Source organism: Enhydra lutris, unplaced genomic scaffold (genome assembly GCF_002288905.1).
Source record: "Enhydra lutris kenyoni isolate GAN:26980312 unplaced genomic scaffold, ASM228890v2 scaffoldscaffold17, whole genome shotgun sequence".
Taxonomy (NCBI): domain Eukaryota; kingdom Metazoa; phylum Chordata; class Mammalia; order Carnivora; family Mustelidae; genus Enhydra; species Enhydra lutris.
The window spans coordinates 49,637,139-49,657,211 of NW_019154101.1; the positions used below are offsets into that span (position 1 = coordinate 49,637,139).

Below are 20,073 nucleotides of genomic sequence, written 5' to 3' on the forward strand. Positions count from 1 at the left end.
TAGCAGGAGGACTGAATGGACAAGAGCGATTTGGTAAAGAGGTAAAGAGGTAAAGCTGGCAAGGCTCAAACAGCAAAATGAAGGGGAGAAACTCCCGACCATCTATGAGGTGTGTGGTTTAGTGACTGAGTGCGTGGTGTTGCAACTTACAGGGTTAACAAACCAGGGACCGCAATGTTAAGCTAAGGAGAAACAGGACCAAGAAGAAAGCGTTAGCGTGGAGATTTTAGTGGGTGGGATGGATCACTGTACTTAGCTGTACAGATGAAGAAGGAAATATGTGAAAGAGGGGAAATGTATTAGGGTTAGATCATGGAAATAAAATGTTAAGCCAATGAATTCACATGGGACATGGGAAAGAATATATGATAAGGAGGATAAAGCGGCAGAGTGTTTACATTCTTACAACCACAAGAGTGAGATGAGCCAAGAACACAGCTGGAGTTAAACTCTGTGGAGTAGAAGGGCCAGCTAAGACTGAGCCATGCAGGCAGTTATAGAACTCCACCCAACAGTAATAATATTTTAATTTTAAAAATAGGTTTGCAGAAATGAAATGAATAGTATTTCATGGCACATAAACATTGTCTAGTTATTCTTCCTTGAGGGAAAGAAAGAGTCGGCTCAGGATGGATTTGTGCAGTGGACCAAGGACAAGATCGTAAGAGTACTGACTTGGGTAGTAAATAAAATAAACTGTACTGGGCCTACATGCTTGGGAAATTCTCATGTCCAGCAGATCTTACCTCCTGCTAATGATTTTAGGGTCACTGAAATACGCTATGTGTTATATACCCACATCACCTCACCTGCTTACAGCCATCACTGCAGGACTAAGGGACTTGCTAGATTTCCTTGCTCCATATCCTGAGAGGATCAAGTCCACTCAGAGCAATGACGACTGATGGAAGGAGAGCCAATATCACAACAGTCTTATTGGTCTTCCTATTTCTATTCTAGCCCCTCATTTCTAATCATTTATCCACATGGCAGCCAGGATAATCTTTTAAAACTTTAACAGAATGCTAACATTCTTGTCTGCAAATATTTCAATGGCTTCCCAAGTCGATGAAGAATAATGATGGAATGCTACCAGGCCCCACGAGGCCCTGCAAGGGACTCCTGCCTTATTCGAACCACACCTCCAACTATCCTCTTCACTTTCAGACCTTTTGAACATGCTTCTTCCTCAGCCTCAAATGCTTTTTTTCTCCCCCTGGTTTTCACAAGCCAACTCCTTACCCTTCAGGAGTCAGCTTACATAGTGTCTCTTCAAACACGTCCCTCAATACACCATGAAAGGAAATGCCCTCGATACTCTTTATCACCACCTTCTGTTCAGATCCTTCATAATACAAGCTGTGTGCATGTGGTTCTTTGTTCACTTGAGTATTACCTGTGAATTTCAAAGGCAGGAAATATGTCTTTTATTTATCTGTACTCCCTATTAGTCAAGTGTCTGGCATGCAGTGCACACTTACTACATTTCTATCCAAGAAAGGAAGGAGAAAAGAAGTAATGAGCACAGAGAATCAGCAAAAAGATTTTGGAAAGGGGGCAGAGTTGGGGAAGAAAACATAGCAAGAACTTCTTTTGGAAGAACTGAGTGATCAACAATGTTTGGCAATTTCTAAAACTAGGTTTAAATCTTAAATTACTGTCATTAATTCAATTATTGCTAGAAACCATTTAAAGAAAACCAAATTTCAACAATATTCATATGAACTATTCGGATTAAACTCTTATAGAATGCAAGATATGAAATTCTTTGCAGGTAAATGCTACAGTATTTGGGAGAATAATCTTAATTAACAAACATAATATATAATTTTAGATTTGAAAGTCACAACACATATTAGTCAATGAGGAAAAGTCTAAGAAACTATATAAGAGTGCAGCTTCCCTGAACAGCTCAGATTCCAGGTAGAAAAATATAATCTGAGATTAAAAAAAAAAAAGATCCAACACTGGTCTGGGAGGATGTGATAGTTAATTTTCTATGTCAGTTTGGCTAAGCATGGTATCCAGAAATTTGGTCAAACACTACTCTAGATGTTTCTGTGAAGGTAATTGTGTGTGTGTGTGTGTGTGTGCATGAAAGTAATTTTCAAGTGAGATTAACATTTAAATCAGTAGACTTTGAGTTAAGCAGATTACCCTCCATAATGTAGCTAGGCCTCATCCAATCAGTTGAAGGCTTTATCAGAAAAGACTCACTCCTCCAAAGAGAGAGGGAATTCTTCCAGCAGACTACTTTTGGGTCTGACTATAGCATCACCTCTTTCCTGGGTCTCCAGCCTATCAGCCACACTGCAGATTTTGGATTTGCCAGCCCCCACAATTGTGTGAGCCAATTCCTTAAACTAAATAAATCTCTACACACACACACACACACACACACACACACACACACACACTCCTGATCCCCTTCCTCTGGGGAGCTCTAATACAGAGGTCTAAACCGTAGAAAACATAAATTCAAGTCCCAGCTCTGGTACTTACAACCGGGTGATCACTGAGTTTCCTTGGAATGATTGTTTCAATTACAAAATGAGTGGATTGAAAAAAATCAACAATTACCAAATGTTAATGATTTCACTTCTGTATACCACAACTTAACCACTGTTTCCAAAGAAACATGAAATGAAAATGTACATAAAAATAACTTTAGGCAAGCTATTATTCATTTATTCATTTTAAAATTAATATGAGCATACGAATTAAGTAGAAATTAATAGATGTTGTTCTGATAGTTAAAATCCAAAGTATTTTCCATGGTAGAAAATACTGGAAAGAATCCTAAGGTAACACTGAATTCAACAGACAGATGGCATTTATTTGGCAAATTGTCAATAAAAATTAACTTCTCCCAGGAGAGAAATAATATACTTACAACATTTTCAGCTTTTAAAATAAATTACCTCATTTCACAGTGAAAATGTTTTACTTCACAAGGTAACACTATTTTTACAAAATATGATAGCCTCCAAATTACTATGAATGTCATTTATTCAGCCATGAGTCAATCATATTAAGACTAGGACTTATACTGGTAAATGAGAAATTTCTTTGCTTAGAAAAATGTAGAATTCAATAATTTCATATGTAATTAAATAATTCGGAATTCTATCAAATATTTTATAAATTTTATTACTGTGGATGTAAAATATATATTTGGAGCTAAAATTGATTATTTCAATTATGCCTTTTAATAGTTATATACATTTTTTTAAAGATTTATTTAGTTATTTGAGAGTGAGACAGAGAGAGAGTGTGAGTGGGAGGGGCAGTGGAAGAGGAAGAGAGAATCTCAAGCAGACTCCACACGGAGCACGGAGCTGGATGTGGGGTGGATCTCAAGACCCTGAGATCATGACCTGAGCCAAAACCAAGAGTTGTTGCTTAACCAACTGTACCACCCAGGTGCCCCTAAACACTTCTATTTTATACTATAAAATTACCTAGGCATACAATAGCCAACCTTTTTAAAGGTATATAAAAGAATTCTTAGATGATAATTATAGATTATTTTGTCAAGAAAACTGATGAAAACAAATCTTCATATTTCAGAAGCATACCTTAAAGGCAAATAGGAAATTTTGGAAAGAGTAATACAAGCAAATTCTAACCGGGCAATTTCCCTTCAACTACTGAGTTGGGCAGAAGGAACCAGTAGGGGAGGTAGAAAGAGAGCCTTAAAGAAAATTTTTACTAATAATGTCTCTAGTAGCTAAACTAGAATATATATATATATTTGAGAATTTAAAAGAATATACAGAAAAACAAATAGTCTGAAAAAAATTACAGAAAAGATTAGATCAGAAGGATGTAATTAAGTAAGAAAATGTCAACATTAAACTTTTTTACTCCATTAAAACTGGAGAAATGTTGAAACCAAAACACTGTAGCCAGGATACAGCTGTGTAAACTGACATGTAGTTTGTGTGTTTGGGGGAGGGAGTAGGAATTTTGGTGAGCTGTGTCATCAAATCACTTTAAATTTGTTTAAAATATTTTTTATTTGAAAATATATTATTTTAAATAATTCCTAAAATTGTGATTAAAATTATCACTAAAATCTTTTTGAATTAGAAAACAGGGTTATTTGAAATGAGGAGTGAGATATTCCTGAATACCTGGAATTCTTCATCTGTAAGCTGCTCTTTTAAACATTCACTGAATTTTCTTGTTAAAAGTGACCTTAGAATTCAACCAGTTTACAATCACACTCAATGCAAGAATCTCATTTATAATGTAAATGACCAGGAGATTATCCAAGCCATGTGAATATTTCCAAAGAGGGAGGGTAAGGAAGTCTATTCCAATGTCATATAGTTTAGTTATTTAGTTTAGTTATTAGAAAATCTTCCTCTATATTGAAATTAAATCTGTACCCCCTGTAATAATGTCCATCTGATTTTAGCTCTACACTTGAAGGCTAAACCATGCAAGTATATACTTTTTTTTCCCACATGTAAATCTATCAAATAATTGAGGACTTAGCTATATTCCTTTCAAGTCTTCTCTTTTAGCCGAACTACTTCTATTTCCTCCAACCCTTTCACATATAGCACGTTTTCAACAACTATCACTGCTTTGGTCACTCTTTTCTGTTTGCCAACGACCCTGAAAAGTATGGCATCCAAACTAAACACGACATTCCAGATGTGATCTGGGTATGTGATATAAAGAACTACTGCCTTCATCTGGAAAAAAAAAAAAGAAAAGAAAAGAAATCTTTATTCTTAGTAATAAAGATGGGGATTTATAACCCCTCTTAAAAATTCATAATGTTTTCATAAACACTACTGGAGATAAAACTTGGCAATTTTTCTTAATTCTCTGTATGCTGTGTGGAAATTTAAATCAAAACACCTGGATATACCACACAGATTGTAGCAGAGTTATTTTTGGATCCTAAACTTATATTTCCATTCAAGTTTTCCACACTTAAAGTCTCTGCATGAATACAGAGACTTGATGAACTGTTACTTTACACTTTTAAAGGTTTACAGTAAAAGATAAGTTTCACTGCCTTGCTAAGGAGATTTATGTCTATGCATATGCTCAGATAATCTTTAGATCATGATATGAAGAATTAATGTTTGAATCATGCCTACATTCTTCCCATTCTCCAAATTCTTCCTAATTATGGCAATACTTAGGAAAGAAGAAAGTTTGGAATTTGAAACTACTTCTGGGCACACACTGTATTTCCAGGACTCAGATATAGGATATTCTTCCTCACTCCACTCAGCACAAGTCACATAGACATTTTCCTAAATAGAAGCATTTAGTGTGCTCAGAAAAAAAAGAAGTTAACTTGAATTACTAGTTTTAAGAAATCATAAGATCTACATCTCCATAATAAATAAAAAACAACTTTTTGCAAATAATTATCTCCAAGAAATCAGCTGAAGTAACAAGAGTCTTGAACTAGTCCAGACATTCTGCACCTCACTTGTTTCATATCTTTGGGGGAAAAAAAAATTCCAACACATAGTACTTTTTCTCATAATTTACAGTTGAGTAGATGCAAATATTGAGCCTATTTCAAGGGAAATGAAATCAATTAACATAATATATAATATTCTGAAGTAAGTATAAATCAAGATCAAAGGCTTATTGCTGTAGGTAAATGGTGAAAAGTTTATTAACATAAAATATTAAAATGATTGCTTTTCTAGAAGCATTAAAAATTAGCTATTCCCGGGCGCCTGGGTGGCTCAGTGGGTTAAGCCTCTGCCTTCAGCTCAGGTCATGATCTCAAGGTCCTGGGATCGAGTCCCGCATCAGGCTCTCTGCTCATCAGGGAGCCTGCTTCCCTCTCTCTCTCTCTGCCTGCCTCTCTGCCTACTTGTGATCTCTCTCTGTCAAATAAACAAATAAAATCTTTAAAAAAAAAATTAGCTATTCCCTTAAACATCAACTATTTGAGTTTCTAGAGATATAGAAAATTCCAATACAGTAAAAAATAGATGTTACAAACTAAACCAGGGCTTAAAGCCAAAAATATTCATTCCCTGGTTCTCAAAAGTCTCCTAAATATTTCTAATTGGTCCAAAGTGGTTTGACTGAAGAAAGCCAAATCCATCGAGAACAGTCCTGGTCCATCTGGGCAGCTGTCCTATCCAGGACGACTCAGAGGGGTAGGACCTGCTCTCACTCCTTCCCAGAAACCCCCATGGCCTGAAGAGTGAGGTAATGGAGGAGAGCAGGAGAGCTATTAACCTCTGGAAGCTAGATCACTTGACTGTTTACAATACAACAGTCCAGTAACAACTAGACAGCATTAAACTACTGAAAGGTGCCACAGCCTTACTTCAAGAGTTCAACAGTTCCTTCACAGCTATTAGAATTGTCTGTGAACCCATGTTTCTTTTCCCTAAGCAACTTAAATTCTATTTATAAATACTGAGGTACTGAAGTACTTACAGCTTAGCAGAGTGAAATTCCCATCATATACCTGTATAGCACATTATAAAAATAGATTATGTTTAAAATCAGGTAGATTTAATATGAGAAAATTAAAAAACATCATGAAAGTGTTCATTCTAAACTGTTCAATAATAGTTATTATCTTTAAAATCTGCATTATATCATTAGAATACTACTGGGTTAAAGTGGTGTTTAGCCTTGAGAAGATTTCTTTTTCTATTGACTCCCTTTAAGCAGCTTTTCTTACTGCTCTTTCACAGATTAAATGACAAAAGCAACACTCTCACCCTGTAAGACTACAAAATTTGCTGAACTTTTGGCACAAATTCAGAAACTGTTTCCATAGAGTAAATAATCACCATTTCTTTTTTTCCAATCAGTTGCTTGCTTGTTTGTTTGCTTGTTTATTATGCTCCAGGCCCAGTGTGGAACCCAGCATGGGGCTTGAACTAATGACCCTGAAGATCAAGAGTTGGAGGTTTAACCAACTGAGCCACCCAGGCGCCCTTTATTTATTTATTTTGCAAGTAATCTCTACACCCAACATGAGGCTCGAACTCACAACTCTGAGATCCAGAGTTAGATGCTCTACAGAGTGAGCCAGGTGCCCCAACAATCTCCATTTCTAATCACAGTCTAATCATGGTATGGTTATGACTATTTCTATATCACAAGGTATTCATCCTCATACAAAATTGCACTTGGGGTAATAAAAGCTTTAGTCCTTACAATTTAAATCACAAACACTCTAAGACCTTTCTGGAATTCTGAAGGAAATATGTATGCAAACAAACTCTAAGTGTAGAAAAACTATTCTAGTATTTTGTTTTGGTTCATCTCATTTCCTTTTATTCATTTCTCTAAAATTTTTCTGGAAAAAAAAAGAACAAAATATAGAACATCTTATTGACTGACCATTAGTTTTGTTGCTAAATTTAGTCATTGTCAAAATCAAAACAGGTATCATTTATGTAGCTTTTGTAATGTGTGATTTTAAATATAAGGAGCTTTACATATATTATCTACTAAGTTCCAGGTCCATACATTTAATTGCCTACCAGACTCCCCAACTTGGAAGTCACACAGACATTTAAAACTTAACATGTCCTGGGGTTCCTGGGTGGCTGAGTCGGTTAAGCATCTGCCTTTGGCTCGGATTATTATCTCAGGTCCTGCAATCAAAGTTGAGCCCTCCATGGGGCTCCATGCTCAGTGGGGAGGGGAGTCTGTTTATCCCTCTCCTTCTACCCCTCCCCCCTGCTAATGTTCTCTCTCTCTCTCTTTCAAATAAATAAATTTAATTTAATTTAAAAAATTAAAAAAAAAAACAACCCTCAACACATCCTGAAAAGAATTTTCTATCTCCCTTACAAACATATTCCATTATTCTGAAACTGGGTGAATGATACCATCATCCATTTGGTCACCAAGAAACCTGGGAGTTATAATAATACCAGCTACTACTTGGGAACACCTACTTTGTGTCAAGAATTATGCAAGGTATATTACCTATATTAAATCTATTGTCCCCCTCCAAAAACTTGCAAGATAGGTATTATTCTAAGAAATCTTATAGTAAAGAATCCTGTTTAATTTCAGGTAATTCAACTTTTCTTTGATTAATTTTAGCACTAAATGCTTTTTTCACCCTAACTTCTGGCAAACCAATTAATGGTACTAATCAGATCAAACTCTGGAAATGCCTTTTAAAAAAAACTGTCATCAAACTGCTCATTCTTTTTGCCAAAGTCATATTAGTGATCTACTTGATAAAGATGAATAGTTAAAAGGAGCATAATATGAGTTTAAAGTTGTATTTTCTGTGTGTAATCGAAATTTTACTTCCTCATAGCCTGATTCCTTAGTGTGAGTCCAATTTCTTTCAGATCAATTATTTATGAAAATTTACCTTTCAGAATAATATGCTTAAATAGTAGAAGAAATAATGAACATACCAGTACTTTATGTTTTGTTTTGTTTTTTACGTGAGTGGATGACTAGGGTACTACTGTTACTCTTTCTATGAGGCAGCAGATAATCAATATATTGATTCAGCACTAACCAGGCACTAAGCTTAAAAGCATGGGAAATACAGGAATAATTTTAAAGTATGATCCCTTTTCTCTAGATGCTTATACTCTAGTTGGGACTAAATAAAGAGTAAAATGCCAATAAGAGAGACCAAGAGGAGAAAACAAAAAACAAAAAACTGAGCTCACAGAGTAGATTGTGATTGCCAAACATGGGGGGTGTGAGGTAGGTGAAATTGGTGAAGAGGTTCAAAAGGTACAAATTTTCAGTTATAAAATTAGTAAGTCATGGGGATATAATGTACAGCACAGTGACTATAGGTAATAATACTGCATATAATAAATAATGCTGCATATAATAAAAATGTACATTCAAAAGTTGCTAAGAGAGTAAATCTTAAAAGTTCTCATCAAAACAAAAAAAATTTCTTGTAACCAGGTGTGGTGATGGATATGAACTAGACTTATTGTGATCATTATTTCACAATACACAAAGACTGAATCATTTTATTGTGCACCTGAAACTAAAATGTTATATGCCAATTATACCTCAATAAAAAATAAATAAGAAAAATAAAAACAGACCAAGAGTACTTTGATAGAGCATTAAAAATACCAAAAATAGCAACATGACTAATTGCCAAAAGCATGGTAAAATGATAGGTACCTAATCAGAGCTTATGAGAGAGAGAGAAATGTTTCTTGGAAAGTGTAGTGTAAAATATAACAGGTAGAAATATTTCCAAAGAAATTACATAAATCAGCTTTAGTTGCCCTTTATATATATCTGCACTATCAATTTACACAAAATTTTCCCTTAAAATAAGTTTTACAGAATACGAGTAATTTAAGTAACACAGTAAGCTCAGCATTCTGCAAAAATACAAAAAGAATCATCTCTAGTTCCAAAAATCACGCCTCTACCTACAAATTAGCCACAATTAGGTGTGCTGACATAAGCATATTGCACTATCAAATACTGGAAATTCTGCAAGAATTAAAATGTTATGAGTATAGGGGAACAAGATAATCCAAACAAACTGGACATTCTTAAAAGTCATTATCCACAACATCTTGAAAAACCCACACAAAGTATCTATGGCAAAGAAAAAAGAAATTCCACCCAAGACCAATAAATGGATACTCCAGCATCATACCTTAGGGAAAAAAAATGCTGGAAGAGCTATCCATATAAGAATTTATTTTTGGATACCTAGACAGACTTTAATGCCATATTCAAAATGAAAAATAAACATCCAGCCACAGAAAAATATCATATTGTGACAGAGAAACTAAAAGAACCCCATGAAAAATTGCTTTATTCACTCTTTTTCCTGCTTCCACTCTTGCTGATACCTGCACCTCAGCCCTTACACACGCCATATAGAACACAGAATAGATGTCCTGCTCGTAAAGGTCAACTATTTAATGATTTCTTTGGACTCTTCGAGCACAATAGATAACATCGAAGAAGTTACTACTGGGCAGGGTCATCATGAACATTTTCTAAGACCACTGACTCCACAAGACCCTTTGCTGCAGGGCACAGATGATTTAAGGAGAATACCTAAATCCTATTCTTTGTTCCCAGATTATCAAGAAGACATGGATACCAACCACCAACCTCAATAAAAATTCCAGGCTCCAGGCAAAGACAAGACTCACTCTTCCTTCCTTTCTCAGTCCCCCAGAAGCTCTGTCAGTATCTACATTCTCTCTATACCTGCAAAAAACTCTGCTCTCACCTTCTCTTGACTCCAGTTTGATTTTTATCCTGCATGAAATTAAGGCCCCTCTTGGCTGGTCCTGTGGAAACCTCCCTCTGGGTCCTCAGACCCAAGCAGTCTGCATCAGTATCACAAAGATAATATTTAAAATTCTGAGATCAAAAGTTCTACCTCTTTGCAATGGTATTAAGCTCAGTACTTGGACTATTATCCCCTAACTTTCACTTATTATATTCTAATTGCTACCACCAAATACACAAAGTAAATATAACAAGAAGTATAATTCTCCTGTTCATTTTCTGAATGTCTTAGAATACTTGCTGTTGCAGCAGGAAATATTTAATAGACATTTTTCGATTTCGGCTTTAAAAAATAGTCTACTTGCTAACTAAGGTCTGAAATATCCATCATTATTCAAACACAATCACAATTTCCTTTCCAATTAAATACAATGTATAAATATATATGCCACATGATGTATTTTCAAATAGGTTCCTTTTTTTACAGTTATGGGAGAAGCCAAGAGAATTAATCCATTAAAAAACTTCAAAATCATCAGAAGTTTAGCAAGATATACACATTAAAAATCAACAAGACAGGGCCGCCTGGGTAGCTCAGTTGGTTGGGCGACTGCCTTCAGCTCGGGTCATGATCCTGGAGTCCCGGGATTGAGTCCCACATCGGGCTCAGCTCCACGGGGACTCTGCTTCTCCCTCTGACCTTCTCCCCTCTCATGCTCTCTCTCACTGTCTCTCTCTCTCAAATAAATAAATAAAATCTTAAAAAAAAAAAATCAACATGACAAAAAACTGCCATAAAGAGATCATATAGAAATAGTTTTAAGAACTTTACTTTTTCTGTCAGTAAGGCATTCCTTTACCTAAATTTCAAATACTGTGAAAAAGCTGAACCAATAAGATGAATATCTCCACCTACATTCAACATTGTGAATCTTCTGCTATAAATGTTATGCTACCTCTTCCCTTTCCCTTTATGTATCAATTAATTTTATTTTTGGGAAATCCCCATGTAATCAAATACATTAACAGTTCTAAAGAAAAACAGATGACACTAAGTCAGTTAAATACTATAAATACCCATATCTAAATTCAGTTCCACTTGCCACTGAATGGGTTCAGACAAATCAGGTGTTATTCCAAGTGAGAATTTTTTAATATTTTGGCTTTCAAAATTAAAATTTTAAAATGTAGATAAAGGATGGTGGGCTGTAGTTTAATCCCCATGTTACAGAGGAAACTGGAGCATACAAAGGGTCAATAATTTATTAAAGACTAAAACAAGTAGCAAAACCAAGTACAATGAAAACAGGCAATCTGGGTGCCTGAGTGCCTCAGCTGGTTGAGCGACTGCCTTCAGCTCAGGTCATGATTTTAGAGTCCTGGGATTGAGTCCTACATCAGGCTTCCTGCTCAGCAGGAAGTCTGCTTCTCTCTCTGACCCTCTCCCCTCTTACGCTCTCTCCTGACTCTCTTGCTCTCAAATAAATAAATAAAATCATAAAAAAAGGAAAAAGAAAACAGGCGATCTACTCCAGACCCCATACTTGTAATCCCAGCTCCAGGAAGCCTCCAATCCAACAGGAAATCCTCGTGATTTTATCTATCCAGAATAATTCCATAACCCCTAATTCCAATGCTGCCCTAATCTGAGACGCCATCCTCTCTCACTGGGTTTACTGCACTAGCCTGCTAACCAAGCTATCTGATTCTTCTATCCATTTAACGAATAGTAAGAACTAGTGTTCTTTAGCCTACAAGAAACTCCAGGTTCTGTACCCTCTCATCTATTTTCCATCAATGACCTCCTCTACTTCTCTCCCCTCTCTCACACTGCCAGCACACGTCCTTTGTGCTGCTCCTTGTCCCCAGGCATGTTCTCCCTTACAGCCTTGGCACTGACTAGTCCTCCTGCCTGGCACACAGTTCCTTTTGTATCTACATGACCACCCCCTCCCTCTTGCAGTATCATTTCCAATGAGGCCCTATACTGTAAACTTTATTTAAAATTGCAACTGCCCCCCACAAAGTAACTGGCTCTCCAAATCCCCCTTTCCTGCTCTAGTTTTTCTTTTTAACATTTACTATCTTCGAACATTCTAGACAATTCACTTATTTTTTATTTCCCTATCTCTTATGCTCTTAGATTTTACATGTATACCAATACATCCTAAGCCCTTAAAAAATCATCTAGTACATAGTAAATGCTGAAAAATAATTATTTCCATTGAGACTTTTATGTCAACTTCAACCCAAATACTTTGAGTTATACTTGTGTACATCTCTTACAGTTGTTAGCATTTCTCAGGATCTCACAAAAAGTTATAATTTCAAAAAAATGCTTAAATTACATTTTTTAACAGCCAAGTCTTGCATGCTCATGCTTTTACTAAGATTCTTTATGTAGAAATATACTTTATAGACATGGAGAGATGTTCATGACATCACTCAGAGAAGACAGGCAAGAAAGAGTATATATAGTATGATCACTTATATATGGAAAGAGTATGTATTTGCATTTACAGGTTTTTCTTGTATGATGACATTAGGTATTTTTAAAACATTTCTCCTTTCTGTATATTCGTATTTTCTAATTTTTTCAATAATGAATATGTATTATTTATCTGATTAACAAATAAATACACTTCTTTGCCCCCCCAAAATTATCTTCACAATATAATTACCAGCTAAATTCTCACTCTTGCTCTATGAATAAAATATGTATTCACTGTTAATAAAACTGTTTTATAAATGCAATCTAGATATGTGCTATGAATGTAATTTAAGAGACTATCTACAGCTATTTATCTAATTACTTTCTTTATACAAGGGATGATGTGGCTAATTCTTTTGTTTATACAGACAGTAATGTGGCACAAATGTGCTAAATATTACCACTACATCAATATATCTATGGGAAATCCACATATTCAATCTAACTTTCAGATATTAACTTTGAAATACTCTTTTCAATGGCAGTACTTTTAATAGGCTTTTATATTTGCAGTATAAACTTATAAACATTTCTTTTTTTATCTTTAAAGTTAGAAGCACAAGTAACATAAATATATTCAACTTGAACTTTGGTTATTGTTGCTGTGAAAAGTATTAATATTTACTTCAACTGTTCCCTGTTTCAAAAGTATTTAAAGTAATGTAATTAACAAAGTAAAGCTATGGATTTAGAAAAACTGTATTCTGTATTTTACACGTCCCGTTTTTTTAAAAACACATCCTTAAAGGCTATTACTATTTTGCTAAAGGAAAATCAACAAAAGAGTTACTTTAATGCCAACTCTTAATTTAGAAAATACATTCATTTTTCAGAAAGGTTTGGAATCCTTGCTTTAACTTTTAAAATGTACACATAATAGTATTAACAACTCTAAGACAAGCTTAATTATGATCAATTACTTTCTTTCCAAACAAAAAACAAATTCAGTTATTGTCTATAAAAGGAAACCTAAATTGGTTTGTAATACTTTTCCATGATCTTAAATCTAGAAAGAAAATATTATTTTTTTAGTATTTATATATATTTATATCTGAACTTCTTTGAAATGAAATTTGACTTAGGTTTTTCCAAACTTAAATTCCATTCAACAATTTTTTAAAATTATTGCAAAAACTTTACAAAAAAATAAATTCACAAGGGTATTTAACATGAAAGTTTACATACCTTGGCTTCCGAAATGCTAGACTATATTGCTGGCAAGCCAGACCCACAGTGGGGGTATAAACAATAGGCATGAATTTCTCAATGTCAGACATTAGCACACTATAAAAGAGCTTTTCATTTCTGTCCTGAAGATCCATTAAAAGTAGATACCTGTGGAAATTGGACATAATGAGATCTATATTCCCAAAAGTCATGAAACAGATGCTTAGAAATATAAACATTTTTCAACAAAGTATTTTTTACGTCACATAGAAAACAACTGATCAAAAAAGACTTTAGAAATATTCTTAAACACCTCAAAGAATGAAGAACCATAAACCTGAGCAACTGTCATTCAAACTTTAAAATCATTGCTAAAACAACACAGTTTTATGTAATACCTGGAAAGACTTTATCCCTATTTTAAATTGAAAATACCATTAGGGATATAATTTAAACATTAACTTAACTAAGTAAATAGACTTCATCCTGTAACTTGTAATACTGAATAACCAAGGGAAATGACAAGTAGAAAATAAGGAATTTAGTACCAACCCTAAAAATTACTAAAGTAGGCAAGTTCTTATTGTTTGTATCAAAAGGGCTTTTTCTTTCTAGAGGCATTTCTAACCCAGAGTTCTCTTTCTAAACATCAACCTTATCATGTTACCTGTAACCTTTGATAATTCATAGAATAAAACCCAAACTGCTCACTACAACTTAAAATAGTCTTGCAGAATTGTACTTAATCTTACTAGCCTTTTTAAGTTGATTTCCATTCCCTGGAATAGTTGAAAATGCACAGAATGGAGAGTCAGAGATACAAGGATTCTAATGTTTGGCAAACAGATGGGTTGTACCAAACCCTTAAACATTTGGGAAGATGATGACTTTCAGGCATGTTAAAACTGATTTAGTAATGTGGAAATCATCATTTCTAAATCAATAATCAATTCTCAGACCTCATCTTATTTTACCTGTCAAAACAATGACACAGATGCCCTTCCTTGGAGCTCAATACCCCCTTTTTGCTTGTCTTCTGGGCCATCATATTTTTCTTGATTTTCCCTCTGTCTCATTGGTCATTCCTTTCCTGTTTCTTGGTTGCTTCCTCCTCTTTTCTGAAAGCTCTCTAACGCCCATATCTAATATATAAGGAAAGTAGGTTGGCTTTACCTTTAACATATATCCAAAGTTTAAACACCTTCATTGCTACCATCCTGGGTCTAACCTCTTACCTGGATTAATGTGATAGTCTCCTAAATATTCTTCCAGCCTACATTCTATTCTTAACATTGCAGACAGTCTTCTTGAAATATAGGTCAGATCATGTTGATCTTCTGTTCAAAACCTTGAATAGTTTCCATTTCACCCAGAATAACAACAAAGTCCCTTAGTGGCCTTCAAAGCCATTCATAATCTGTCTTCCCCACTTCCCCTCCCAACCTACCATTCTCCCCTGCCTCATTCTGCTCCAGACACAGCTCTCTGCTGACCCCTGAACACACTAGCTGCAGAACACTGTTCCTCAGATTTCCTCATGGTTAATTACCTCACTGCCTTTGATGATTTGCTCATGAATCATTTTCTCAATGAAGTCTTCTCCTGATTGATATAACAATATAACAACACAAACTGACCATCCCAACCCTCAGCATCACCATCCCAACCCTCAGCATCATCATCCCAACCCTCAGCCCTTCTTATCCTACTTTTTTTTTTCATCAGCACCTGTCAATTTTTAGCATATTAACTTACTGTTTTACTACTTAGTATTTAATAATTTTTTAAAATAATTTACCTAAATTCCATGAAGGCAGAGACCATGGTCTATAATCCCAATATCTTAAAGAGCACCTGACAGTTAGTCAGTTGATGCTCAATAAATATTTGAGGAATAGTCTGTGGTAAAACATGAATGTGACCAGCACTTAGGAGGTAGAGGTAAACGGCCCAGGAAAAGAATATAAAGTGAAAACACCAGAGTCTGAAGGATAGACTTATGGAACAAATGAAAAGGAGTATAAAGGAATTTAAGAAGCAGTAAACATATACATTAGGCAAACAGGTCAGCCTCTTTCCCCAGCTGCCTCTGTCTTCACTAATGAAAGGTAGCCATGGCAGGGGTGGAGGTTATCCATGGGCTCAGCAACATGGACTTCCACTCACCAAAGCCAACCTCGCTATTGATACTCCTGAACACTCCATCTGCAAGAACAGACCAGCCAGTGCTGAACACCTGATACGGCACCATGAGGGGTGATCAGCAATCTACCTGGTGGCAGGTAGACTACTTCCCTCATGGAAGGGGTGGTGTTAGTTCTTACTGGAATAGATACTTACTCTGGTTACAGATCTGCTTCCCCTGCAAACAATACTTCTGCCAAAACTACAGTCCAAGGATTTACAGAATGCCTTAAACACCATTATGGTATTCCACACAATACGGCTTTTAACCAAAGAACTCAGTGGGCCCATATTCATGGAATTCACCATGTTTCCCACCATCCTGAAGCAGCTGGCTTGACAGAAGAGCAGAATGGCCCTCTGAAGACTCAGTAATAGCACCAGGTAGGTGGCAACCTACAGAGCTGGGGCAAGGTTCTCCAGGATGCTGTATATGCAGAGAATCCGTGTCTGCTATATGGTGCTGTTTCTCCTACAGCCAGAACTAAGAGATGGAAATCAGAGTGGCACCACTCCCGATGACCCCCATGACCCACTGGCAAAATTTCTGCTCCCTGTCTCCATGAACTTACGCTCTAATGGCCTAGAAGTCTTAGTTCCAAAGGGAGGAATGTTTCTACCAGGAGACAATGACTCCACTGAACTGGAGGTTAATACTGCTGTTAGCCACTTTGGCCACCATACGCCTCTGAATCAACAAGCAAAGAAAAGAGTTACTGTGCTAGATGGGGTGACTGATCCTGACTACCAAAGGCAAGCTGGACTGCTACTTCATCATCATCATCATCATCATCATTAGTATTAGTATTATTTAAAGATTTATTTATCTTAGAGAGAGAGAGACAGAGAGAAGAAGAGACAACACAAGCAGGAGGAAGGGCAGAAGGAAAGAATCCTCAAGCAAACAGCCAGCTGAGCAAGGAACCCCATGCGGCGCTCGATCCCACGACCCTGAGATCATGACCTGAGCTGAAACCAAGAGTCGGCTGTTCAACTGAGTGAGCTACCCAGGCACCCCATCCACTCCATTTTTATTATTAATCTTCAACCCCCAGCAAAAAGGAATGCCTTTGGACTGGACTCCCTTTGGACTGGAACTGCAACTCATCCCTTGGTTTCCAGCCTGCCACTCCACCTACAGATTTAGGACTTACCTAAGCTCCATAATCATGTGAGCCAATTCCTTAAAAATAAGTAAGTAAATAAATAATCAGTCAGTCAGTCACTCAGTCTCTTTACATAGAACCAGCAGGATATGTGTATATTTTGGTCTTTTTCTCTGGAGAACCCTAATACAAATACTTACTAGGCATGGGTTTGTTACCTCTTCCAAACTTTGCAATAATATTTTGAAATAACTATTATTTCTTTAAATCCACCAATAAAAAACCTCAGGTTTAGAGAGTTTCAGTGCCTTAATAGAAAAGGGCCAAGCCATAAGTACAGGGCACAGTAGACACCAGTCATGGCAATGGTTGCAATAGGTGGTTTGCTTAAGGCCCCACATGAAACACAACCAGAATTTCAACTGAAGACTACCCAGTTCAAGGTATGGAACAGTATTACCTTCATCTTTGTGCAGACACAGAAACTGAGTTCTAAAAGTAAGTGACCCTGGGGCGCCTGGGTGGCTCAGTGGGTTAAAGCCTCTGCCTTCGGCTCAGGTCATGATCCCAGGGTCCTGGGATCGAGCCCCACATCAGGCTCCCCGCTGAGCAGAGAGCCCGATTCCGCCTCTCTCTCTCTGCCTGCCTCTCCGCCTACTTGTGATCTCTGTCAAATAAATAAATAAAATCTTTAAAAAAAATAAAAAATTTAAAAAAATAAATAAATAAATAAAAGTAAGTGACCCAAATCTGCAGTAGTGTTAGAACCAAGCTTGGAAGTGGGAAAAGTGAGCTTTTATCTCTGATGAACTTAAAGTCTTGACTGAAAGCTGCTATGTCCTGTTTTATTCTGTGTGAAAGGGCATTTCCTGATAACTCACCTTCACAGCAACCATCTGATCACAAGGGAAAAGTAGTCTCTTTGAGGATATATTTAGAAACGAAAATTTTCTATTATTCGAATGTTCTTACCAAGGGTAAATTTTTATTAAAACATCATTGTACTTTTGGGGTGCCTGGGTGGCTCAGTTGGTTAAGTGTCTGCCTCTGGCTAAGGTCATGATCCTGAGGTCCTGGGATTGAGTTCCACATTGGGCTCCCTGCTCAGCGGGGAGTCCGGTTCGTCCTCTCCCTCTGTTATTCCCCCCTGCTTGTGATCTGTCTCTCATTCTCTCTCTCTCAAATAAATAAAATCCTTAAAAAGGGGTTGCCTGGGTGGCTCAGACGGTTGAGCATCTGCCTCTGGCTCAAGTCATGATCCCAGGGTCCCAGGATCGAGCCCTGCATTGGGCTCTCTGCTCAGCTGGGAGCTTGCTTCTCCCTTTCCCCCAACCCCACTCATGCTAGCTCTCTCTCTTACACTCTCTCATGCTCCCTCTCAAATAAATAAAGTCTTTAAAAAAAAAAATACTTAAAAAAAAACATAGTATTTATAGGTAAATTCTCAAACTTAACTACTCTCTCCAAATCACTAAATATTTTAACTTTCTCATCCAATTAGAAAAATAAACTAGACAACTGCCTAAAAGAAATATAAAAATCATCTTCAGGAATGTGTTACCTGTCAAAGTCAGAGGTCAGACGCTCAAAATTTTTAATTACTCTAAGAACCTGGATGTCCTGACTGATGAAGCAAGGTGGCAACAATCCATGAATATTCAACTGCTGTCTCTCTTCCAGGGTAAAAGCCAAGTCCTATGGAGAAAAGAAAAACACAATAATTTGAAGGGAATAAAAACCAAAACCTATATACATATACCTACACATAAAGTCCAACAAATACATGGAATTAAAAATTAAAAATCAGAATTAAAAATACATGGTATTATCTAAACATTGGCCATTCAATTGTGAGATCATGTCATCTCTCAATACCTCAGTTTCTCATCTTTCTTTTTTTTTTTTTTAAAGATTTTATTTATTTATTTGACAGGGACAGATCACAACTAGGCAGAGAGGCAGGCAGAGAGAGAGAGAGAGAGGGAAGCAGGCTCCCTGCTGAGCAGAGCTCCTGATGCGGGACTCGATCCCAGGACCCTGAGATCATGACCTGAGCCGAAGGCAGCGGCTCAACCCACTGAGCCACCCAGGTGCCCCAGTTTCTCATCTTTCAATATTAGAATACAATATTTTCAGATCTGTGTCATTCATATTGTCAGTTTTGAAATTAGGTAATGCAGAAAATGATGTAAAGATACGCAAATGAAAGATATAAATATTAATAATGTTATCCAATACATAAATGAGTTGGAAATATAAGAGATTTTAAAATTATGAACATGAGTAGGTCACCTATAACCTGCTGTGCCTTCCCCTATAAAACAGATTTTAAAATGCCTTACATATGATTGAGGCACCTGTTCCAACACTTGTCTCTCAAATTATCTCCTACTATTCTTTTTTTTTTCAAGTTGATGCTTTTTTGTTTAAGATTCTATTTATTTATCTGAGAGTGAGAGAGGGCGCACGCATGAGAGAGTGCACACACATAAGGGCACAAGCACAGGAGTGGCAGAGGAAGAGGGAGAAGCAGGCTCCCCGCTGAGCAGGGAGCCCAATGCGGGGCTAGATCCCAGGACCTCAGATCATGACCTGAGCCGACAGCAGATGCTTAACTGACTGGGCCACCCAGGCGCCCCATCTTCTATTATTCTTATTATACTCTCAGCTACACAAAATTTTTCACCGTTGCCTGAACACAGCAGTCTTTTACTCTTTCATGACACCATGGACAAAAATGTTTTCCTTGCTTTTCTGCCTTTGAAGTCTAACCTCAAATGCTCCCTCTTCTCTAAAGCCTTTCCAGACTTACCCAATATGCCCATTAGAACCCTGTTATTATTCTATGTTATTTGTTTACAAGAACACTGACTGTTTTATAAAACCTGAGGCTTGAAACCAAGCAATGAA

General features: G+C 36.5%; 1 protein-coding gene across 1 annotated transcript in view; it reads right to left on the bottom strand.

The window, feature by feature from the left end:
* LOC111147573 (malic enzyme 1) overlaps positions 1-20,073 on the bottom strand; it is a 181,688-nt gene that overhangs the window by 138,877 nt on the left and 22,738 nt on the right. The window contains exons 2-3 of the mRNA XM_022503681.1: positions 18,725-18,858; positions 13,892-14,041 (exon numbers count right to left, since the gene is read on the bottom strand). Of these exons, the coding sequence (XP_022359389.1) occupies positions 13,892-14,041; positions 18,725-18,858 (284 nt within the window). The remainder of the gene's footprint in view (positions 1-13,891; positions 14,042-18,724; positions 18,859-20,073) is intronic.